Source organism: Rhinichthys klamathensis, unplaced genomic scaffold, assembly GCF_029890125.1.
Source record: "Rhinichthys klamathensis goyatoka isolate OS25496 unplaced genomic scaffold, OSU_Roscu_1.1 h1tg000020l_1, whole genome shotgun sequence".
Taxonomy (NCBI): domain Eukaryota; kingdom Metazoa; phylum Chordata; class Actinopteri; order Cypriniformes; family Leuciscidae; genus Rhinichthys; species Rhinichthys klamathensis.
In genome coordinates, this window is record NW_026606571.1 from 2258583 (window position 1) to 2285361 (window position 26779).

At 37.7% G+C, this 26779-nt stretch overlaps 1 protein-coding gene across 2 annotated transcripts; it reads right to left on the reverse strand.

The window, feature by feature from the left end:
- Positions 1-3042: 3042 nt before the first annotated feature.
- On the reverse strand, positions 3043-25755 carry ctnnbip1 (catenin, beta interacting protein 1). Of its 2 annotated transcripts, none has more exons than XM_056239683.1 (4): positions 25597-25755; positions 16015-16132; positions 15426-15516; positions 3043-4905 (listed from the first exon to the last, which is right to left on the reverse strand). In XM_056239683.1, the coding sequence occupies exons 2-4, from the start codon at positions 16108-16110 to the stop codon at positions 4847-4849; spliced, it is 246 nt and encodes an 81-aa protein (XP_056095658.1). In that variant the 5' UTR covers positions 16111-16132; positions 25597-25755; the 3' UTR covers positions 3043-4846. The 2 variants fall into 2 exon arrangements, with proteins under 2 accessions (XP_056095658.1, XP_056095657.1); XM_056239682.1 differs by having other exon boundaries at positions 16015-16129; positions 25597-25707.
- Between the last annotated feature and the right edge of the window lie 1024 nt (positions 25756-26779).

Here is a 26779-nt window from a genome sequence, read left to right on the forward strand (position 1 = left end):
ATTCCGGTTTGCGTGGCTACGCAGATGCAACAAAAATTTCTGTATTATACATTTTTAAGACCAGACAAGTAGTTTGTTGAGGGTTGATTTATGAAGAAGGACTACACGCCTGCGCACATATATATTCAAACGTTTTTGACGTTTGTCCAGTGTACCGGCTAGATGTCACTGCAGCGATGGTCACTCAGGCCGTGCTCACCGCAGGGGTTCTTTAACCAGGGGCCGTCGCTCTCTTGAAAAAGGGCGGTTCTGGTCCCTTACGATTAGTTCAGCTACTTGGCGGGGAGTGAATATATATGTCCCATAGTCATGTGTTGTACTGAGTTGACCGACTGAATGGGAACGTTGAGTTATGCATATAACTACTGTTCCCAGAAGGAGGGAAACGAGGTACAACACCTCTGAGCCCCGCGCAGTTGGAGGCTCGGTGAAGAGCTGGACTGAACAAAGTAAATGACGCATACGACTGCATTTGTATATGCTGAGGGCAGGAGCGCACAGCATATAAATGTCAAATGTGTTGTACCTCGTAAAAGTCATGTGTTGTACCTCATTTCCCTCCTTCTGGGAACAGTAGTTATATGCATAACTCAACGATTCAATGATCTGGTCGGAGCAAGTTTCAAGTTAACCGATCGCTGAATTGGCCTTGTCCGACTCAAAATGAGCCAAGAAACGGAAGTAATATGATCCTAGATAAATACTGAGTACATTAATAACCTATTTAAACTCTTATCTGTGTGAATGGGATGCATAAGGATGGAGTATACCGTCGCAAAGAATAAAACAAAAGGTAAGCATTAATACTTAAACACATTTAAAAGTAATTAGTTTTATACTTATAAGTATAGAATATAACTTGAGTTTTTATACTTGTATCATACGCTGCTTTTGGGTCTTCTTTTATTAGTTTCTAAGAGAAATGCTCCTTTAAAAGTTCTTTAAAAGGTTCAAAGATGGATATAGACACTATTGTGTGCCTTCATTTTGCACTTATATCTCCCCAGACAGTTTCAGGACAGCTTCTCAAGTCGGCCAAAAGCCTCGGCACCATTCCAAGCATACAGTGTGCCTTCAAACCATTAGGAAACTTTCAAAACAGACATAAATATTTAAGTTCGCATCCGTCCTTCGCATGAGATGTAAAATCGAGGTCCTGACTCTCTGTGGTCATTAGAAATCTCATAGCACTTCTCGAAAAGAGTAGGGGTGTAACCCCGGTGCCCTGGCCACATTCCACCCATTGGCCCTTGCCAATCATGGCCTCCTAATAATCCCCATCCACCGAATTGGCTCTATCACTCTCTCTCATCTCCACCTATAGCTGGTGTGTGGTGAGCGCACTGGCGCCGTTGTACTGTGGCTGCCGTCGCATCATCCAAGTGGATGCTGCACACTGGTGGTGGTTGAGAAGAGATCCCCTGATATGATTGTAAAGCGCTTTGGGTGTACAGTAGTACATATGAAAGCGCTATATAAATGCCTCATTCATTCATTCAAGTTATGTTTCAGGGCTTCATATTTCACAGATCTGAGATGCACGCACAGTTTCAGGCAGAAGGAAAGGGACAGAGGGGTAAACCACTTTGCATCTAATGGATCTGGGATAGGAACACATTCATCTAGTCAGGTGAGGGAGCTGTGTATCAGTGTCATGCTCTGAAAATGGTGATCGAATTGAGGATGATGCATACTCATTTAAATTCCACAGCAGCTGGTGCTTCATTCCCATAGCCAGCCTCCTCTAAATCACAGGATTTGACCATCTGTGGAAGATGGCGGGAGAAGCACTGAGCAGATGTTGGTTATTATATGGGGAATTCATGTAATCAGAATGGGGAAACATATTACAATCTGCGGTTAGCAGCAGCCTGTATACTGTACCTTCACCTACGGCTTCTAAATACAATACAGTTATATGCACTCAAGGACAAATTCACTGTAATACCAGATCACAAATGTTTATTTTTACTTGGAAACAAGTTTCACAAATGTGGCCAAAACAGCATCAATTTATATTAGGAATGACAGATACAATCCTTCACAGTGGCCAGAGCTATTTTGAGCCATTCCTCTTGGAACTGGCCAGGTCACTATGTGATGCTGGTGGAGGAAAACGTTTTCTGACCATCTCCTCCAAAATACCCCAAAGTGGCTAAAAAAGATTTAGATCTGATGACTGTGCAGGCCTTGGGAGATGTTCAACTACACTTTCATGTTCATCAAACCTTTCTGTCACAAGTCTTGCTGTGTGTATTTGTGCATTATCATGCTGATTAACGCCACCCCCTTCAAGGTACAATGTTTGAACCATTAGGTGCACATGGTCCTCCAGAATGGTTTGGTAGTCCTTGGCAGTGACGCATCAAGCGCAGTAGGGAATGCCATGATATTTTAGCCCAAACCATCACTGATCCACCGCTGTGCTTCACTCTGGGCACGCAACAGTCTGGGTGTTAAGCCTCTTTGGGGCTTCTCGCACACTATAACTCACGGATGTGGGAAAGTCAGAGAAGGTGGACTCATCAGAGCAATACATGTTTTTGTTTTTTGAATATAATTCGGGTTAGTGCCCAGACATCCCTTTCAGACAGCTTCCTCTTGAGTCGACAGTTACTCCTGTTGGATGTGGTTCATCCTACGTGGTGGCATGCCGCCATTACCCTGGATACCATAGCTCTCGATACATCACAAATCGATACATTGATCTGAGCAGATCAAATTTGAGTTTTATTAGTTTGTTTTAAAGAAACGTATCACTTATCAAATAGCATAACTATCTGCATGTGTATTTACATTTAAAACAATTTTGCTCCTCCATAATCTGTTGTTTCCTTGCTTATGTTTTTCTTGTACTGGTATCTTATCAGATCCCAGAGTAGATTCCAAAGATAAAGTGGAGCAAAATATGCCCTTATTATGAGATTTCCCTCCAGCTTAGTTCTTATCTCACAGACAGAAGGGTCGAAACACACAACACAGTCTTTCATACTTGATTTCAGAATAAATGCCACTGGAAGCAAAAACTTTCCATACAACAGGCAGTTTTCAACTCCTTTAATGGTTCAGTTGGTATAGATTTTGGACGCATTTAAGTCAAGGGACGAGGTCGACGGCCATACGGCAAAAAAAAACAACAAAAAACCATTCAATTGAATTTTAAAACAATTTTAAAAAGCAATTCACATTAAATAGTTTAACAGCTCAAGCGAGTAGGGACAACATGCAATGAAGTAAATGAATTAAACAAGAATCCAGAGTGACATTCATATGGTTGCAAAGCTGAAAGGCAACGAACCCAACCTGAAACGCATGTAAGACACGATTGTATGATTCTGATGTTAAGAAACAATGCATAGACAAAACAAGGATTTACAGTTAAAAGCAACCAGATGCACGTTCCTGTCATTGGTGAGATAATGCGTCGTCACGTGGATAAGTAGCCTTGATGACTGAACACATTCAAATACTTATTGCTGATATTAGCGAGAACTATAAAAGCCATTTCCATAAAAGGACTTACATCCACAGATTAAAAAGAGGTGTACATTGAGGCTCTCGTGACCATTACAGAGCTACTTGAACACATACACCGTAGATCACAATGCAGGCATGCGTCATTTCAAAACACTAGGATACAATAATTATGTTAAGCAAGTTAACAAAACATGAATACGCATTAAATACCGAACATGAATTAATGTTACCAAAAAGGTCAGAGGCCAAAACACAAAATTGGTTTTCAATGATTAAGTTATCGTGGGACGTTTAGCGTCCTCGGAATTAAAACAAGCTCATATTCATCTTCGTCTTCATTTAGAATAACTAAAAACGTGTTTTACTAGCACCACTGAATCACAGTCAAATATACAGTGCCGCATACTCGTGTCCGAGAACGGCACATCCTATAACGACGCTTAAGGCTGAGATTTCCATTTGACATGTAAATTTGGGGTTATTATGGTTTCATTCGTCTTAAAAATATGCGGTTACAAATCAGAGTTGAAGTTTAAAAGGGTTTGTGTTTGTCTACATTTTAAGACATTGAAAAAATAAATAAGGACCTAAGACATTCATTAGATACCTTTAGAAATATTTTACATAAAAACACAGTTGGCACAACTCGTTCACTTTTCTACTTTTTTTCTCACGTTCTGTACAAAAATCTATGAAATTTCACATTAATCCAAACATCGAAAAAACAGATCATGAAACATCAGGTAATTCGTGTACATCGTTCTGCGAGTGTGTGCTTGTGTATGGGCCTCGGTATCCTCCACACCAACATGAATGTTATTTGGATAAAATTATGATGTGAACAGCTACTAAACAATTAAAAAATCTGAAAATAATAAAGTAAACAAACAAAGAAAATCTACCTGCATGATCCTGTAGTAGACAGTAAAACAAGAAACTACATACACAAAAAAAAGAAAATTGGCTGTAATAATAACAACCCATAAGGCGATTTATATTTTTTCGTAGTTTGACCAGACAAATGAAGCTCTTGGTCCATTAAGTCTCTCATGGGAACAAATATAAAACGCCAGTTTTACGGAAGCATGATGCAAAAAGAAAAAAAACAACAACTTAAAAACCCAAATCAAATATTTACCCGCCAGGACTCTTTCTGACTGGTTTGCTGTAAGTCACCAGGTAGTGCGGCCGCAGGGCCCGATAGTGTAACAGTTAGTGTGAGGGAGAAGAGGGAAATGGGGAAGAGAAGGGAAGTGGGGCAACTGGCATGCAGCAGAGCCCCGCCCCTCTCCCATCTCAGGCTCCGCCCTCTCCATCAGTCAACAGTGTTGTGTTGTGTTCAGCTGTAGTGACTCGGCATGGCGAGGGGTCACTGTCTCCTGTCCTCGGTCTCTGATCTTGAGAAGGCCATCACCACGTCCTCAGCTCCTGGGAAAAGGACAAAACAATCAAAACCGGTGATAGGATCTGCATCAGACGATAACCGGGTTCAACTGGCCGGTTATTCCATATTCACAGATTATATGCAAAAAATAAACAACTATATCATATATATATATATATATATATACACATTTATTTTTATAAATAATATTATAAATATTTTAAGTAATTATATAAATATTACAGATTTACAGAATTAAAATACTATATAAAAGAAATTCCAGTCAAAAATGAAACACTTAATTCTATAAGAAGAATATTTATTTTAAAACTATTTGCACATAGCACTGTATACAGCCTCTCTCCAGGCTATTATCCTAACAGCTTTATTATTAGACAAGGAAAATGTAATCTTCACAACGGAGCAAATTACATGAGCTCGTCCAATGGCAGCAAACATTATTATAATGGCTGAAGAGCAAACAGGCTGTGTTAAACTCAGACAATGTCTTGCAATTGACTGCCTTACAAACATTCCAAAAGAAATCTAGGGCTGTTGTGCAGTATACACTGAATACTGCATACTATTTGTTTAAATAGTATGTAAAACATGCACAAAATATGCAACGGTAAACATGTAGAACAGTACAGTGTTGCACAACTGTTGTGTACTGAATTCTACAAGTTCCACATCTCTGAAATCTGCCTTTTGTATGTTTTTTACCCAAAGTAAAAATGTTTTAATTAATGGAATTCTAATAAAATGAGAAAAATATGTGTATTTAAGCATGGGTTCAAGTCCCAGTGAACGCATGTACTGCTGAAAATGTATACCTTGAATGCGATAAAAGCGTCTACCAAATGCATAAATGTATTGAGGAAAACCGTACCCAGTGTGCTCTTTTGGTCAATGCAGTGTGGGTCATGTATTCAGTACAGAAAGTTTGTATTATTTCGAACAGTGCCAAGGTATCTAAAGTCTGAAATCTGTAAAGATAAGCCTTCTTTTAACAGCACTGACCCCACTGACCTCAAATCAATACTTCACACATTCATACACCAGATGCCCTGATGAGAACTGTGGGGATGGATGTTCACAGTATATCATAATGATCCCATTCATAAGAGTCAAAGTAGATCACATTCATTTGTATTGTGAATACAGAGCAGATACATATATAATAGACCTCAGTTTGTGTTCACATCAACAGCTTAACGTCAGGGTCAAATTCAGCATCTGTTTTTGCAGCATGCGGCATGAGACACACGACACCCACATTACCAACCACTTCTTAGGATTTATTTTCTGTGCCGCACCGATAAGAAATGCAGCTAAAAGCCTCTATAAACCAAATCTACTACTGTCCATATCTGAAATACGAGAGACCCGTGTGTGAGCCAAAACAAACACTGCAAGAGATGTCCTTTAAAGACAAAAATGTAACCGGCGGATAGCAGGAAGTCTGCGCGGCTTTTAAACAAGCAACGAGAGCGTTTGTGATTTCAGTCAGGTTCGGGCCAAGTCTTATCAAGGGAAGGCTCTAATCAATTCCAATCCTGAATTAACGATCCCGCCCGGGGATGGAAAACAAACCCTGCAAACCAGGCAAACAGGATTTGTAGGTCCAGCTGTCCCTAGATGAACAAGGATTAATAACAATACCGCAAATGTGTAAACAGTAGTAAATAAACTGCAAAACGTGAGCTCTGTCCAGATTATTGGACGTCTGAAGGTCAAAGGCAGTTTGCTGCACAGAGGAAGGGCTGATGTAGTCCAATATCATATGTTTTGCAACCCAGTTATGGACATTTTTTTTTTATTCTAACCTCCTGGGACCCAAGAATAGACTTTTGTCCACTGTAGTGGACATTATATTTGAGTGAATTTCTCTGACATCATACATGTCACATGACACAACCTGGGTGTCCTGTAAAGAGCACATTCAGGACTTTTCAGAGATACCACATGTTTGGAGGTTTCACCATGAAAACAACTTCTCCTTGGTCTTTAAAAATGTCTGACATTAATTTAGTGATCAAATGTAGCATTCTTATGGAAATATGATAATATATTGTAATTATAATTTAAATTGGACTACTTTTTCAAATTGTATTTCATAAAACAACATCTCAGGAAAATGTTAAGGGGTTTCAAATAAAAAAATTACTTTCTGTTACAGAACAGGGCATTGATTTCAAACGTGTCCACTGTAGAGGACATCAGGACTAAAATCATGTTTATCAGGCATTCTGGGAGACACAACAAGTGAATATGGAAATAAATTATACATCAATATTCCTATGAATTATTAGATATTATTTTTAAAATGTTGCCAATTATTACTCCAATTATTACACTTCTTTTTTCATTAAATGTTGCTCCAAGAACACATTAATGTGCAAATTAGATACAATGTATAGATACATTGCATTGAATGGGAATATTAATTTATGGCCATTTTACCCACATATTGCAAAAAGTAAAATGGTGTATCAATTCATTCCATTATTTCTTTCATAACATAGTTGAGAATAATCTTTATACAAATTTTGGTTGAAAAAATCCTGAAACCCCAACATTTATTGGTGATTGAGAAAAAATCCCATGGTTTTTGCCTATACATATAATTTCATGTCATTTTATTTTTTAAACAACTTAGTCCTGGCGTCCACTACAGAGGACATAGCATAACGTATGAATAAAATATTATTTTATAAAAGGTTTTTTTTTTTTACCATTTGTTTATTGTGCTCTAAACAGTGTGATGACATGGGGGAAAAACTAAATTCAAAAAACTTTTTTTTTCTGAGTCTCAGGAGGCTAAACTGGTTTGAAGAAAAAGTAGTGTTTTGACTGACCTAGCTGAAGCTTAATAAGCAGAAAGCAGAATGTCAGCATGCTAATTTCCTCTGCCTTTCATGTACTCTTTAGCCCACAAATCAGACACTCCACTGCCTCAATATAAAATGACCAGGTTTATTCTCCAGGACTTCTTCTCAAAAAGCAGAAGAAACCCATTCAACATCAAAGGTACCATTTTACCTTACTAAAGGTCTGTGTATTTTGGTGAAATACTTTGAATTTCCTTGGCAATATTTAGGATATTTTTATCAAACTTAACTATACAAAAAATATATACTAAAAAGTATTGCACTGAAAACTAGGCATTATAAGACAACTTCTAAGTCTGTTTTATGTGGTTATTGGCCAATAACTTTAACACTCAAATGAAGATACTCTTTAAAACAGTCTTGTTAAGCAGGGAGGGTAAGAACAATGACTTTTCCTCTTTCCGATTAAAACAAAGCAAGAACATTAGCACACAGAGAGACAGTGAATTTGATCCAGACAGCTTCAGACGAGTGTTAGCACCTTACTGAAAACACTGAAGCTTCACACCCTGTTCACAGGTTGTATGTCGTCTAATTCTACTGAAAACGGGTCTAATTTCCGACACTTTATCTTACAGCAGAATAAAACAAATTCTCTCATTATAAAACGTGCAATGTTTTGAATGATAGTCACAGAAGTGTTTATACTTTTCAGGGAAATGTCTCTGCATAATAAGCTGGAGATAATAGGAGAGAAAATTTAACAATTTAACAACAAAAAATAGTGAAGTGTAAAGACTCCACTGTATAGACACAGTAAACATGATGCAAACCAAATAAAACCAAACTGTGATGATGAAAATGAGACTGATGCTGAGTATTGAGACTACTTAACCATCATGTCTTTGATCCTGTATCATCTTTACTGTTGCATAATGCTTGCGTAACGGCCTGATCATGATCAAGGACCAAGCTTTATAACAACTGACAGGCTACTATCAATATCCTCACAGTTCAACTGAAAGTGCGTTTAAGCGGAAGGAGGACGGAGAGACAGTGGAGGAAAATGTCCCTCTCCATCTTCCGCCTGCCTTCGTTATGATCGCGCCACTCCCTGCGACACACGCTGTGTCAGGATCACAAGCCAACGCGCCGCAGACGTCAGAACCCTCATGAGCCGTCGCCTAGCAACAGCTCAGGATCAGATTGCATCACAATCCGGCAGGCAGCAAACACCTATGAACAAACAGCATCACATCCCTGTATCACTGCCTCTCTCCAATACTGCCCTCTTTAACCTCGAACCACAATCCTGGAGGAATACACTCACCCTAATTCATTATCATATCACAAAACACCTGTGGTCTATGATACTGAAGGGATAGGGCTTTAATTGTGAAGGTGAAATCTCTGATAGGAACAGCTTCATTAGACGAACAAGCTCTAATTTTATGAACTTAATGAGGCAATCAGTCATTTTTACCTCGATAAAAAGTTGTACACAAATACAAATGAATACAAAAAAACCCCAGAAAAAAAAAAACAGTAAATAGATAATAATAAAAGCTGTTTTATGGTGTGGGTTGGCTGTCAATGTAAGATAAAAACACTAAAACTGAAATAACTACATAAAGTAAAAAACTATAAATGATCTAAACCAAACAGTTTCTCAGGAAAAAAACGAAATACACTAAATATGAAACAATTAATAAACTATTTCTACAGTGGGATTAAACACTGACCAACTAAATTATTATGTGGACCTTTAAATCAAAGTCCCTCAAAGTCCCAGTATGATTAGAGGTTATTTCCTAAATCTTAACCTGTTACTATTTTGCCTATAGTAAGTCTGTCACCTATGAATCATCTGATAATAGCAATATAATGATGACACCAGACAGGGCACTCTTCTGATTCAAAGATGAGGAGCTGTGATAGCAGGCATTACTGGCCATTAGAAGTGTGCTTAAACATGGCCAGCAGTGAGTGTGTGGGACTGACACACAACCACACATACACCCCCATACACCCCACACCATTCTGTGTGGATCACGCAAGACACTTTTACATCTACAAAAACTCAAAAGTAGCCAAAAGTTGACTCACGGTCCCAGACATCCCTCTAAAGTTTCATTTCCATTTCAGTGCTAGAGATCTAGCTGTCAAATTAGCTTTAGTAACGCACGCACGCACAAATAGTATTATATAATCAATTGGAAATCATAGTTTTTTTTAACCAGTTCATCTATACTGGTATTTCTGTTACAGGCAATGTCTGTAGAGGTGACCGAGGGTCTGACCCATCATGTCAGGAATGCAGTAACAGTGTTTACTCATTTAGCCCTGCTTCCAGAGAATAAATATGTACTTGTTTTGTTTGGCAATTAATTAGCTCATGCAACCAAATAAATTAAGATTTTTATTTTGTATAGAGAATTGTCAGTTTGAACTTTATTCTGCTCTTCTGATGATAGCTTATGAGAAAGAAAGACAACTGTGTCTAAGGTCATGAGGGCCAACAACGGAACAAAGGAACAGAACGCCGTGTTCGGATGTTGCAAAAGTTATCTGAACTGTTAACCATGAATCAGTCTGTAGAAATGACATCAACTGATTATCCATTTGACTAAGTATTAGTGTTTCCGTATGTTAACTTAGTTCGAGGCTGGATCCTCTTACTCTTTTTATATATATATATACACACACACACACACACACACACACACACATATATAGTGTATGTTTGTAAATATATATAAATATATAATAGATTTATAGAAATATGCTTAAAATTAAATAATATACTGTATTATTTAATAATTAATAAAAAAATAATACATTATTATAATAGACCCTCAATGTTACTTTCTCCCTTCCACATGCCAGTGTAATTTCTTTAAAGCAGGCTCTGTGGCTCATTAATTTGCTTATCGGGGGAAATAGACATTTAGACTATTACTACTGCAATTAGAAACGGGTCACAATCTGCTACAGCAGAAGAGGATAATGATGTGAACAGCAGGACGGCGACAGGGCTGTTTAATAACATCTACTGCATTATTATGCTGTGCAAGTGGACCACCTAAAAACACTGTTTCACAGCTGGCAAACAAACCGATTGTAGTTACAATGAACAAAAATGGACAGATTTAGGCTAGGCTTAAAATACCAGAGCCTGAGAGGAAATTTTTCATGTAAACCTTTATATAGTTTTTTTTTTTTTTTTACCCTCTTTCATTTTAGCCATGTAGCAAAAGTAATCAATTCAAACCCTCATCAAATCTATAAAATGAAAAAATGGCTTGTAGTTTGCACACACACTTTGAGAAAATGATGTTTTCTGTGTGTTTTGGGCAATGACTCATTGGTTTAGTGCTAAAGGGTCTTAAGAGCCCTCTCTGTGTCGCATCAGTCCACTGATGCAGTGCAGTCTGGGATTATACTGTCTGAGGATTATACCAGCAGACACAAGACAAAAGACTGTTGACTCGGCTGTGTCAGTCTAAAAGATGGATAATACACAACTAACTAATGCATAGCTTTGAACTCTTCTTTAAAGGGCAGGCACTTACACAACAAAGACAATAAAAGCTTGTAAAGGAGGACGTAAAAGAGCAGCTTCCTTTCAAACGCTTTGTCACACAGACAGGACCAAATGAGTGAGTGTGATGTTCTCACACCATCCGTCTGTAATTAACAATCCGGCTTGACTGAAGGTCCCCTAATGAGGCCTGTTCCACTCCCTCATCCACACACCACCACGAAGCCCTTGTCCACCCCGCTCGACACTCAATTCCATCGCCATGGAAACTGTCTACTGTACTCACTTTGTTGTTCAGTTCCCAAGGCATCCACAAAAGGGGCGGTAGGCTCTCTCACAGCCTCATTGTCGGCTTTCAGCCAATGATGAGGATCAATCAGAGACAGGCCTGCCACTCGTGCTTCTTTTGGATCCAAATTATCAAGCTGTCTTTCGTCTAATATACAGTATATATAAAAATAAATTATTTAAAAAAAATGGAAATTGTAGCCTATGAACAGGACACCAAATTCACATATTCGCCTAATTATTGCATAAATAAAGAGTTGCCTGATAATTTTATCTTAGCTGCATCTATTTCTTCAGGCCTGTTAATGGGTCTGCTTGGCATGGTATAAAGCTTTGAGCTGCACGAACTCTCAACGTTCTCCTACGCCCATCATCCTCCCCCAGACACCACCATCCAATTTCATCCTCTAAACTTCAAGGCCTTAGATGAGATTAAAGTTGCACTACAAAATTTAGAATATGCGTCTATGGTAATTAGCCAATTAGATGGTCCCAAATGCAAATTTGTTTAATCCGTAGACTAGTAAACAGGGAAAGTAACAGGTTTGGAACATCTGAAGGAGTAAACATACCAGGTTTGTACACAACTGACTGTTGCAAAACTCACTGTTGCAATGCTTGGTTGCGTGGCTGTTGCTAAGGTGTTCTGGGTAGTAGTTCTGGGAGCCTATCCACAAGTGTTTATGTTATATGTTATGTGGATCCCACCTTCATGGTCAGATAATCAATCAAACCTGTCCAGCTGAGATCAAAACTGACCGCATTCAGAATATCACGATCATGCAAAACATTTCTCTCTCAAAAAGAGAGAAAAAAAACAAAAAAACATTCAACACACAAGTGTTTATTCACATGTGAGAACAATAGCCATTGAGAAAGTGAAATGGTCAGCATCAGTGGTCCGAGTCTATTCAGTATGTTCGTCTGCACACAAACGTGTTACTGTGCCCATCACAGATGAACTCCCATCCTTATACGGTTATTATTAAAGCTGCAGTCCGCAGTTTTTCCTCTTTGTCGCCATCTCTGTTCGAAATCTGCAATTGCAGTTATTCGCGGAATTATCAACTTTACACGAGTTGTACTTCGACACGGCACAGCGCGGATGAATCTAATGTTTGAGGAGAGTGTGCGGCTGTCAGTCGCCGTGCCGGTGTGCATACTGGCATTCAGAATCACAGATTATTATTTTTGGAAGTATGACTAACATAATAATTTTCACCGGAAAATGTCATCTGAACAATTAAGAAACATCCACTTTTGTTCTGGTTCTGACATTGCAGTAAATCGCGCTGATTAAATCTAACAATCGCTTATCATATCACGCAAAACCGTGCAAATTATACTTTGATCTCAAATTGTTAATGTTAACAACGTCAGCATTGCGTGACTACATGTAATGTCCTTCCGATATTATCCTTGTTTTCGCATGTGTCCGGTTGCAGTCTCTTCTTCTGCAGCCACTCCGAAGTCCGAACGAAGTCTTTTGCATTTTACAGCGGGTGAATCTGTTGTCACTGGTGATTGTCGTTTGAACCTTTCTGGATCCGCCATCAAATTGATAAATTGAATTATATCAAGTGCTGTGAGAAAAGGCTATAAATCTCCACCTCCAACATCCTCACACGCAATATAGCTTATACTAGCCGAGACTCCTTCTTTATGTGTACAGATGTGACGTAATGACGCAAAGACATGCTCGAATCTCCCGCGGAAATCCACCAGTACCACTGGAGTTAAAAACATTATTACAAACTTACCGCTTTGAATTGAGCTAAGGCAAGCAGATCGTTTTGAACACTGGCTGGTTATGTATTTTCTCAAATATGTATTTTGGATCATTTTTAACCCAAAAAAAGCTACTGACTGCAGCTTTAACATACAGACAGCAGCCCTTTAATTTACCCCAGAAATCTGAGAGGCTTACAGATCAGTCATACTTGTAAATATAAAGCCATGTAGCATTTATTTTTTGTAAGCATTATCAGAAGCAAATTAAGCCATATCTGCAAAGCTATACTAGTCACTGGGTGACTCATTTTCCAAGGTGTTGGACGCAAACACAGGCTCCTCTGAGACAGCTGGATACGTAAATAATTCATCCAACTGTGGTATAGTCCCCTGAGATGCGGCACTATTTTGCCTGATGTGAAAGAGAAAGCATTAGTGTGAGAGAGTGTAGAGCTAAAGTGCCATCTATATGCACCAATACTACATAGTCATCATGCAGAGCAGCGTCTTGAAAGGTATGAAAGCGAGGCTGTGAGGGATAGACTCATTGCGTTTTCAATAGCATCCGCTGTACAAAGCTGTATAAAGCTCCTAGATCACTTATAATTTTCCACAGCTCATGTTGTCCAGAGTTGTTGGTCTACTGAAATTTACTGGAAAGATGTTTTTGCATTGATTCGTCAGCATTACAATCCAAAAACACATTAAATAACAGTACAACCTACTGAAGAGGTGTATGTCCATCCCTCACAGCCTCACTTTCATTCGCGTTAAAAATCAAAGACGGCGCTGCTGTGAATAAGGTCTATTAGCCAAATCCTCAGATAGCTGCGTTGTGATCCTACATTATCCATTTACTTTGAACTAAAATAAGTGATTATTACTACTACTAAACACACTCCATTTCACCTCAGCAGACCTCTAGCATTTTTAGCACATGCTTTATTTAAGGGTTCACACAGATCTTACGCCAGAGAATGAGATGTCACAGTTTCTCCTAATGGAAACGGACTAATCTTGGAGCAGCTCCCCTAACATATTCCTGATGGCCCTCGTCTGTGCATTAAACAAAGGTTATTGTTCTTCATTGCGTGTTGTTCATTAAGTCCCTTTCATCTCTGCCTCATTAGACTGCATTTGATAGACAGAGATCGCTTTCATCTTAGGGCTGCCGTGTCCATTTTTTTATTCTAGAAACACATCTTAAAATCACTCACCAACGATGGAAGATTTCATTACATTGGAGCAAACACACACAAAGATCTGCTTAAAAAGGACAATCCCAGATGTACAATACACATCTATATCCATCTATCGTGTGCTACTGCATTATTTATAAAGATCCTTCCAAATCGAGCACTACAGGCTTATATGCATATTTAATGAAAACAAAATGTGTGCTCCACACTTTTATGCACCACATGTTAATGTTATTTACAACATTAACATTTTTCCCCTGTCAAAAACACATCACATTTTACAGAGCATGTGAACTATGACAAGGTTACAGTGTCATTCTCACTATAGTATATAACTGAGTGAAGTTAACTCACTCTAGAACTTTAGATCAACTGATTAGAGTTAAAAACACAGGAAAATAACATTTGTAGCGTTCAAACTGCCTACTTAAAATATTTATGTCATTCTAGTGCCCCCTTGTGGAACAAGCTACAGCACCACATTGTCCCAATATAAACAAATCTAGCTAATTTTATATATATATGACAGACAGACAGACAGACAGACAGACAGACAGATAGACAGATAGACAGACAGATAGACAGACAGATAGACAGACAGATAGACAGACAGATAGACAGACAGATAGACAGACAGATAGACAGACAGATAGACAGACAGATAGACAGACAGATAGACAGACAGATAGATAGATAGATAGATAGATAGATAGATAGATAGATAGATAGATAGATAGATAGATAGATAGATAGATAGATAGAATCTAATATATGCATGATCTAAAGTCACCTTACCCTAGTATTTATGACATTTTAACGACACCATTTCAAATGATGAACTAAACAATCAGGAAAGGAAAGACAATAATTCTAATCTTTCAATGCTACCTTAGAGTGTTAGTGGTAAAGGGCGGAGGTGTGATGTGATGTCATAGGTTTGGTCAGCAGTGTTCGGGCTGTAAACGTTGACTTACCCTGGTCAATAGGGTGCTGTGGCAACTGACTCATCTGGCTATGCACCACGCCTGCATAATTCCGCAGAAATGCTTCCTCATTTGGTGTCAGCTGGAAGGGTGGGGACAAAAAAACAGATTCACATATGGCAATGAAAATCCATGCCAGTGTAAGAACTACTCAGAGGTTTTAAAATGCAACTAAACTGTCATACGCTAAATCAGTTTAAAGGAACAATGAAACGATCACCATATTCAAGACAATGGCTGGTTTCTATATTTTAAAGAAAACAAATATCCAAACAACAAGCAGCTTATTTTGCATTATTAATCAATCAAAGCAGGTTTAAAAAATAAATAAATAAATTCATAGTAAATAAAATGTAACCAAGATTGTGCAGCTGGGGGAAAAATAATATTAAACAATTACTTATTTCTTAATGATGTAATTTAATCTGCACAGATACAATCATTTCTTGCTCTAATTATTTCTCACAAAACATTTTTTCACTCAGAAATGTCACATTACTTATGTTAAAAATGAATGCTATTTCATGTCGTCTTTAAAGCACATCAGAAGATGTCTTATTCTCACTGGTCTGACACTTACATTTGATCCCATTTTCTTGAGCATGAGCAGCACCCGCACCTTCTGCTGGATGTACATCTCCTCAGGAGACTTGCCAGGGGCTTCCTCTCGGTTCATCCCCCCTGCTCCTGACGCACTGCTGAGCAACCGCACACAGAGCAAGAGAGTATTCAATTATTCATACCTCAAATTTATTTTCAGAACTCGTGAGTTGAATACATTCCTGCTTGGGTTTCATACAAAAACTATAATGCATTAAGGCCAAAAAATGTGAATTAGATCTAAAATGAACAGCAATGAACATTTCCATAACATTTATTAGGTAACACTTAACAATAAAGTTTCATTAGTTAACTACATTAGTTAACATGAACTAATAATGAACTGCACTTCGGTCCGTGTATCTTTTGGTCATTTGATTTCCTGTTTGGAATGGAATAACGAGAAATGAAATCCAGCTCGTTTATTCGTTTTTTTGTTTAGTTTAAAAAACGAAAAATTAGATTTTGGCTCGATTTTTCATTTTTCGTTTGTGGTTTACAAATCGGTTTATGGGTTCGATATTTCATTTGCACACGTGGGCGGCGCTGAAACGCCCCTTTCATCTGATTGGTCAAACCGCTCCGCCTTCAGTACAAGCTTTTCTTTCTGTCGGGCAGAATAAGAGTATTAATAAATGCACTTTAATAAAACAATGTCTGAAACCACCACTCACTGTTAACTACGCACAATATTTGAAGCAGAAATGTTGCTGGTAATGGGGGCTCTGCGACCCCAGTAATGTGAGCCACAGTAGACCTATGACAGATTATTTTAGCATTTCCCATTGATAAATACAGTGCAAATAGTTCCGTCTCTTTGGATAAAAGGGAAGTGGAAATAAAAATCAATAATAGGCTGAACTGTAACATGATAATATGTTCATAACATTTACCACTCTCGTATTTTATTTACATCAAAAGGTGTGTGTGTGACATGCACAGTATATGCCTAAATAATTTTGAAAATTGAATAGAAATAAAGTTTATATTTATAAATGTAAGCATAGGCTATAGCCTACTCGGTTCACATGAAAAGAAAGAGACAGAAAAGAGAGAAGCTAGAATCAGTGAACGTACAGAACGTAGGCTAGGCTACTTTCAAAATTAGCAGGGTTTGGGATTAATTAAAATCATGACAGTTGAAGAGCACGGCATACCTTTAAAATGTTATTAGTTTTATTATAAAACTAATACAATTTTATTACATACTGAATTGGTCGATGTTTCTCTGAGTTCTGTTTATTATGTTGGCTTGAGAAAGCATATATTTAAACGTTATTATTATTATTATGAGAAATTGACTCCGCCTAGAACTTTAATGCTTCACCAAACTCAGCTCAGACCTTCAGACTGGTCTGACTCGCTTATATCTTTTTCTAACTGGTCAGACTTACTTTCCCAAAAAAATCCATTGACTTGCGTTATCTGAGCAATGGGCGTAATACTTAATGCTGTCCACTAGAGGGGGCGACAGGATAATACGTCTTTCTACTCTTTTCCTGTTTGCATCAGTTTAAATGACAAATAAAAGCATGAATTTCATTCATAAATAGGCCATATCTGTGTATGAGAACAAGCTTTACATTTCAAGCTGTAAAACTAATTAAAACTTGAACCCTACTTCAAAGTTTGCCACTCTATAGTTTCTTTTAAGATATTGTTAGTTTTTGCATTTAATATTAGTCCATCTGGAACTTTTATTTGTCATGAGCTCTATATTTTAAGATGTACTAGAAAAAATATGATTCAACAACAAAAACTCTGTTTTAACTCGGCAAATGTGTTTTCCTTTCAAGGCTATAGCCTACACACGAGATGTTTAAAAACCCTGCATGTAGTTTTTGTGAAGACGAGCGCATTTCTTACAATATCTTACAAAGGTTCTATCTATCTATCTATCTATCTATCTATCTATCTATCTATCTATCTATCTATCTATCTATCTATCTATCTATCTATCTATCTATCTATCTATCTATCTATCTATCTATCTATCTATCTATCTATCTATCTATCTATCTGTCGGACTGACTATATGAAAAACTTGAATGCAAACATTTATGCACAAATATATCTTAAATAACAGTTTTAAAAAAGGTGGTCTGCTATATTTCACAAAGGAAGCCCATTTGTGTGTTATACGAGAAGGACATAGCCTACTGTAAAATTAGCTGGTTTACGTAAAAATGCGGATTGATCATTGCACAGTTATTCCAGACGCCTCCCGGTGCTATTCGTATTGGAATTGTGTAATCACAGATTATGAACGGATGTTTTACACAACAACAAGGATATATTCCCATTGGGTTTTCATGTTTTATGGGAACTTTAGACATCATGATTTTATACTGTACAAACTGTGTTATCCCCTAACTCTAATGTAACCGTTATGGGTAGGTCATCTACGGACATCTAATGTTACGGACATATTTTATCATGGTACAGTTCAGTTATTGATTTTTTTTTTTCCTATTCCCTTTTATCCAAAGAGACGGAACTATTTGCACTGTATTTATCAATGGGAAATACATCATGCTAAAGTAATCTGTCATATAGGTCTACTGTGGCTCACATTACTGGGGTCGCTTGCAAGTCGCAGCAGCACGAGTTACGTGACCAGCAATATCTCTGCTTCAAATATTGTGCGTAGTTAACAGTGAGTGGTGGTTTCAGACATTGTTTTATTAAAGTGCATTTATTAATACTCTTATTCTGCCCGACAGAAAGAAAAGCTTGTACTGAAGGCGGAGCGGTTTGACCAATCAGATGAAAGGGGCGTTTCAGCGCCGCCCACGTGTGCAAATGAAATATCGAACCCATAAACCGATTTGTAAACCACAAACGAAAAATGAAAAATCGAGCCAAAATCTAATTTTTCGTTTTTTAAACTAAACAAAAAAACGAATAAACGAGCTGGATTTCATTTCTCGTTATTCCATTCCAAACAGGAAATCAAATGACCAAAAGATACACGGACCCACTTCTACAACATTTATTGTTTGTTAATTTCAACATTTACTAATACATTATTAAAATCAAAAGTTGTTTTTCTTAACATAATGCACTGTGAAGTAGCATGAACAAACAATGAACAGCTCTATTTTTATTAATTAACATTAACAAAGATTAAAAAATACAGTAACAAATGTTAATGTTTAGTTAAGGTTAGTTAATACATTAATGTTAACAAATGAAACCTTATTGTAAAGTGTTACCATTTATTTAAACGGTAATAGCCTAAGTTATAGAGAGAAAAAAAACATTTCTACCTGTACAAACTTGCATACCAGCATACATATCTGGCTTAAATATCAAACCCATCATAACCTTTGCAGAAAGCTTCTAATTAAGGAGAATGACAGTGTCTGAAGTCTGAACACACTCCAGATCATGGAGCAGGTTGACAGCATCATAAATGGCCCTCGTGCATATTTAATGGAAGATCTAACAGTGCTCCCAGCTTTCCCTCGTCTTGCTCACTTCCAGTTCCTAATGACCTATTTTCAAACTTACACTCAGTCTGAAACAATTTTAAGGACCTTGAGGAGCAAAAAAAAGAACAATCATAGATGAGAAAGCCACATGCTTAAGCGCAACAGTGAATTTTCAAAATGATCTGATGCCTCAAATGTTATTTTCCAGAAAAAGCATCACAACACAATAAACAAAGAGACAGTCTGTGGTCATACCATCTAATCCATAATCAATGCGATAATGCATCTCACACCAATGTCATGTGGGAGAAAAAATAAAATACAATTCCCAGACTGGCACTCACAATAACGCAAAAATGAATGACATCAAATATATTCGGTGGTTTTGTGAATCTGTCAGATTGAATCCTTTGGCGACATCCAGAGCCTGTGATGTCTCACACCCTCTTATCTGCACAAAGAGCCTCTAATACATGCTGACAGCTTGTTTGATGTGGGGTTAGCCTATATTTCATTGAAAAGCTGGCTCCAACCCTTCATTGCACGACAGATACATTTGTCTGGCCTTGACTTTAAGAATGACAATACCTCCCCATGGCCAATCTGGCGTGTTAACAGCTTACATGTCTGAAGGCACTTAAACGTAAGCCGGGAAAAGCAATTGAGACAGAAAGTGGTATAGAAACAAAATAACTAACCTACATTTCCTTTTACTAGTCACAGACTCATCAGTCACCAAAGGGCCGTGCCATCAAAAGGGCTTCATATTCAATAAAGCATGCACTTTATTCTGCTGCGTCTCGCTGGCAGCCGTGGGGGGATGAGGAGTGCAGATGAAAGACACGAGAGCGACCGGAGAGGCAGCTCGGCAGCTCTGTGACACCAGGCACACCTTCAGGGGGGAGACCGTTCACTCTCCCTCTCTCGCTTTTGATCAGGACTGTCCTTCCAGACAGCAGGCAGACTCACTGCAGCTCAGCTCTGCCGCAAACACCCAAGAAAAGCCTGTGCATAACAGCACCATTACTTCACCCTTCCAAGACTTCCAAGGTATGAATCTCTAAGAAATGCCCCATAACCTTTTCAGGGCTTAGATCTGTAGCACACCTCAGCTCTGGAACAGGTGTTTTGTCTGAGCAAGTCTGCAGATTTCATAAAATATGTGGATTCGGACTATAAAAACTGGGAAACCCATTATCAAAATCGTTTGTTAATCAAGCCATGACAACACAAGATGACTTAAAAATATAAAATGGTACATTTAGGAAAAACTAATTTGGAAAAGAAGAGGTTATGGATGCAAAACATTGGAAATCTGACTATATTATAAATACATACTTGGCATATAATATTACGGACCTATAACGTTCTGCCAGTTGCTTTGAAAATAAACTGTTCACAATGAAGCTGCAATCTATAATTTGACATGCTTTAGCCATGGGGTTCCCAAAACTGTGTCCTAAATTGATTTCCCAGACCCAGAGTATAACATTTTAATAAACTTTTGTTTTTTAATTAATTATTTATTTATTTATCATTTAACGCAACATCAGCATCATATTCTTAGAATAATAAAGAATGTATATGTATATATATATATATATATATATATATATATATATATATATATATATATATATATATATATATATATATATATAATTAAATAAAAAATATATATATACCGGTATACAGTTTATTAAGCACTGGCATTTTATCACATTAATCTCAAACCCATGTTTGGGAAAACTCTGCTTTAGCACATTTAAATGAGAATATAGGAATCATGTAGGAAATTCTACATGATATCCCTAGAAGACATAATTAAATATAATTAGTATGAATAACTAATAAAAAAAACCCATCTAAAACATTCCACAGATTCCACACACACTCCTCATCAAGCGACAGGCAGCATGTTACCTAAATATAATCTTTTTTCACAAAGAATCCAAGCGAAAACATCAATCTAATCAGTTTTATTGCCGCCAGATGTCATTTTAGACTTTGCCTGATTTCACAGTGGAAGATGTCAAATCATGTGACGATGGGTCCTTTGGGTTGACAGCTAAATATAGAACACCTCTCCTCTGGTTCAGTCATTACCCAGGCTGCACTGAGGCTCAAATTAGTGTCATTTGGTTTCCCACAGCTTAATTGGGGCTTAATTCAAATTACAAGACGGAGAAAAGCAGATAAAGTCAAAGTGTTTTAGTTTTGGTATGGTCACTGGTGCAAGGTCATATCATTGAGTCAAAGCAACGATACTGCAAAAGATCTGTTCATCAGTGACTCCTGCCACTATCCATGTAGGGAAGGTGCAGAAGCTCTGGAAGGAGATCCACAATCCAGATAGCAGTTCTATTTATAGACTCATCAAGTCATTTGAATCCTCACAAACAGCTTGCAGAGAAAGATTCCTCAATTGTTTGAACATCACGTGACAGAAATCATGCATCAGAAATTCATCTTCAACTCAAGAAACATCTTTTGCATAAGGTCAGTATGAAATATCAGAAAATGCACAATTCCCTACTGTATAGTATGCAAAAAGCAGTGTGTCAAACATCATTGATGCTCGTGTTGAAATGGGAGCAATTCCCGGCAGCCGTGTTCCAACATCTAGTGGAAAGCCTTCCCAGAAGAGTGGAAGATAGGGAGGACCAACTCCTTTAGAAATGCACATGGTTTAGAAATGACGGTGTGGTGTTTGGGTCTATATTCTTTTAGCCTTGTAATGAACGAAAAGCAATCAAAATCCTTCTGTTGACCAGAACGAATTCAGCTCATCAAAAAAGATGCCCTCAAAACATAAAACTCAACTCGTGACTAAGCCTAAATGAAAAAATAATAATACAAAAAAACTGCTGTATTTGCAGCCAGAATGTTAACAGTTAGCCAATCACCATCTAAAACACAATTGGCACAAATGGTTTTCCACAGTATACAGATCCCAAGACACAGTGGGTTTTTCTATGGATCTTAAGATGTTACATAACCTTTGCCTGTCAGTGAAAACAGAAGAATTATTGGATGGGACCAACTGCCAAGCCCCAAAACTAATTTAACTTCTGTCAGTGAACATGTCATCCTGACCAGCAACATTTTTTCAGTTTTGTTTGAGAGCATTGTGAAGCAGCAGAGGGCACTGTTCTAGTAAGATCTGTTTTATGGCTCACCAACTCTTGACTAAACTGAAAGCCATTTACATGACCAAAAACTAACCGGGCCAATCAGCATCCAGTAAGTCAGGTAATAGTTAAATCCAGACCTGTCCTGACTTTGTTAATCTTTCTCTCCCTAAACTTTCCAGTCTACTTTGAATAAAATAATAAAAGACAGTTAGAGGTAGCCTGGTTAAAACCAGACCATTCTCAGTTGTAACTGAGTTATGGTCTGGCAAAGCGTCATAGACAAATCATTTCCAGAGGGGCGTCACCAACGGACGTCACGGATAGACCTAAAACCAATCAGAGCGATGAAGGAGATGACGTATGCAGAGCGGCGGAGAAACATCTCCGAGTGTTGTTCTTTGCTCGGTTTTTAACTAAAAGGAAACGTTCAAATCGCTTAAAACAGACGCGATAGCTGATTCGAACGAGGGATGTTCGACGGCGGCATCCATCTTTGTAATGTAGGCTACAAAATCTGCTTCAAAATCCCAGCGCTGTCATCATCGTGTAAAGCCCGCCCCAACATTTCTGATTGGTGCCGCGATTTTAACGGATTGGAAATGGGCTTGAATGAGCTCTTTGCCAGACTAACTTTCAGAGCAAATCTAAATTTGCCGGAAGTTGTCTGGGTTTTCCCAGGCTAAGTTAGAGGTGATTTTAGCAGAAAATATGGTGTAACTAAATCTGTTTGCCAATATAACCAAAGTACAGACTTTCTTTGAAGTCTTGCTTGAGTTGTTTTTGTGCCATGTTTGCCAGCAGATATGATGGGAAACTAGCCGTTCACATTTACAGTGTGGAAACAATAGCTACTATATTTGACAACAATAGAGATGAGGCAGCCAGATGACAAATAACTAGGTCATAACTTATTAGCAATGCATGCAATCCCTGTGTATTCAAAATCATACAGAAAAATACGTTTTTAAACCTTTTTTCAATTCGCATTTAAAAGGATAGTTCACCAAGAAATGAAAACTCTGTCATCATTTACTCAAGTTGTTCCAAACCTGTATGAATTCTGCTGAAGAACAAAAACTATGGAAGTCAATGGTGCCCATCAACTGTCTGGTTATCAACACTTTTCAAAATATCTTCTTTTGTGTTCAGCAGATTTACTTTTTATGACAGGTGTGAAGTGGTTTAAACCCTACTGAAGATTTTCAAAGCTTATTTTGTCAATGCATCATCTCACTATTTAAATCAGTCTGGTATAAGTGTTTCACAAGATGGTTGTTATGCACCAGAGCGCTTGTCATGAATCCCAATACAAAATCCACTGCAGTGGGAAGCTCCCTTTGGGATCACTGCTGCACCGGCTGTCGGAAATATACAGCTACGTGAAATGACAAGACAATTCTCTCCAGAATACGATTTAGGTAAATGGGCTCAAACACTAGGCTATATTTCAAGGTAGATAGTCAGCCCTGTCCTCATAAGGTGTGGCTAATTTGTCTGGGATTGAAGATTTAAACCAGGTAGAAGTTCATAACTCAATTCATAACTACACACATTTTTCTTCTTTTAAATTAATATTACATTTCCCAAAAAGGACTGAGATTGTTAATAGGTAAAACGAAAGGTTTTGTCTTCAAAGTCAAAGAAAGTGAGCCAAAGAGGATTTTGCTAATTGCAACAGAAAGAATCCCCATTTGCAGCCAACGAGGCTGATTTAAGCCTGAATTCCGGCCTTGATCATGTAGGAGCAGGCCTGTAAGGCATATTAGACCCAGCTTGTGTTGTGTCTGACGGGACAGAAAGGAGAGGGAGTAGGGGGATGCCAAGCGACACCAGGGGGGCTGGGCTCCCCAACAACAACAAAAAATGTGTTGAAGCTTGGCTTGGCAGGAGGTCTGAGTCCATGCCTAAGCTTGTAGCTCAAAGGCAGCTGATGATCTCCCTTCGGGACGCAGAGGTTGAGCGGTCCATGAGCCGCACCTGCCCCCCCCCCCCCCCACCATAGAGGAGGGGAACCATTTCTCTCGGATTCAAAGAGCTAGAATCCCTCAGGAGAATGTGAAGACTGAAGAAAAACAGTTTCACTTCCAAGTTCACAAGTAGCTGGCCCTGCCCTGTCCCGTCAGCTCTCTAAGCCTGGCATAGGTCAAGTGCCCACTACAGGCAGACTGCCAGTTTCATAGCCGAATGTGAGCCACACTGCAGATGACAGATGTATTCTGTATTCACAATGAGTTTAGGGTGTGGAAAGACTAAAAATAGACTATCATTGCCACTAAGACATGATAAAATGGTACAAGTGACTGAGATTCTTTCTGTACTATGAGTCTAAGATAATCAAACAAACCTATAAAAAAAATCAAACAGATGCAAGCAAACACAAGAACTCAGCATAAAAGTGTTGCACTTTTTTACTCATTAAAAACAAATTAAATCAAAGATATAAACCTGCAATCACAATGAATATTCAAACATATCTGTGCATTCACAGCAGCAGATTCACGTGCTGAAAGATAGGGCTAAAGGCAATGAATGTAAACAGTGCAACGTGTATAGATAATAAACGACGTCATTAATATGCAAATTAGATTACAATTCGAGTACAAGTATCGGTCTAACACTGAACTACAGCAGACAGTTCGCGGACTGGAGTCACTCCAGTCCTCTTCTCTTTTCCTGTGGCAAAACCCGCGCACAAATCGTTCATATATCTTTAAAATGAAGAATGTCAGTCAAACAGACTTTCTTTTATCTACGACTATGGTGTTTAAAGGAGAAAAGTTAGTGTGCGTAAGATACAGGGGGTGTTTTTAATGGGCAAACCGGACAGTGGGGCTGTAACAAAGCCCTGAATGAAGTTCCCACAATTCCCATTCACATACACACACACATTAGCTCGCTAGCAACAGAAAACAGCCAAACCGCTTCAATTCTCCCCTCGGTTTTGGGCGTATTTTTTTTACATCCAACTCAAACACCTCCGCTTTGATGGCTTACCTCTCCTGGTCCAGGATTCTGTCGTTTTTGTTGTATTTGAGAGCTGTGTTGTGTATAAGGAGGAGTCCTGTTCCGGGGTCACATCCCGACAGTCGGTAGCGCTGGAGTGACTCGAGAGCGTAAACGCGCCGCTGCTGAATCAGTTCCTGCCGGAGCGCGACGCGACTGTCGCCATCAGAGGGCGCTGTGGCGCTGCCGTACACTGGATATATCCGACTAGAGATCAGTGAGCAAGAAAAGAAAAGAAAAGAAAAGAAAAGAAAAGAAAAGAAAAGAAAAGAAAAGAAAAGAAAAGAAAAGAAAAGAAAAGAAAAGAAAAGAAATAGTATCCTGTATATTATATTATATTATATTATATTATATTATATTATATGATATTATATTATATTATATTATATTATATTATATTATATTATATTATATTATATTATATTATATTATATTATATTATGTTATATTATATTATATTATATTATATTATATTATATTATATTATATTATACTATTATAAAAGCAATAAAAAGTCATAACATTCTGAGAAGTACCTAAGGATCAACTGACAGAACCTTAACAATAAATGTAAAAAAAACTTGATCTAGTGCTGATCTAAAATAAAATATTAAATGTTTCATACGTTATTGTTATATCATATTGTATTATATTTTATTATATTATATTATTATAAGAGCAATAAAAAGTCCTAACATTCTGAGAACGTGAAAAAAAGAAAAAAGCATTTTGGAGCATTGATCTAGTGCTGATCTAATCTAGTTAAATAAAATATAAAATGTTTCATACGTAATCTATATGTTATAGCCTTTTATATTATAATGCGGAATAAAACATCATATAACACTCTACATTAACTGACAGATTATTAACAAGAAATGAAAAAAAAAATAGCACACACTTTTTTTTTTAAATAGATCATTCTATTTTTCAGTTTTTGTATGATTACTTTATCTAAAAATCACCGTTGTGACCATCTCATGTATTCTGAAATTCTTTTGATTGTATTCGACAGCTGTTTTCTTACATTATGTTATCAGTTGAATCCTGTTCTCTTTATACTGGACAAAAGGAAACATGGGACTTTACAGTTTCATCATATATTCCCATGATTGACATAACAGTATTACCTCCTTGATGGCATAATAATAAAGTACTGCTATTCAATAACTTG

What these genes read in the sequence shown, in the direction of transcription:
- ctnnbip1 (XM_056239683.1), bottom strand. Translation starts at nt 16,110, where the DNA reads ATGAACCGAGAGGAAGCCCCTGGCAAGTCTCCTGAGGAGATGTACATC. An exon ending in TCAAGAAAATGGGATCAAAT is followed by an intron (nt 15,517 to 16,014) that starts GTAAGTGTCAGA and finishes CCACCCTTCCAG; the next exon opens with CTGACACCAAATGAGGAAGC. An exon ending in ACAGCACCCTATTGACCAGG is followed by an intron (nt 4,906 to 15,425) that starts GTAAGTCAACGT and finishes TCCTTTTCCCAG; the next exon opens with GAGCTGAGGACGTGGTGATG.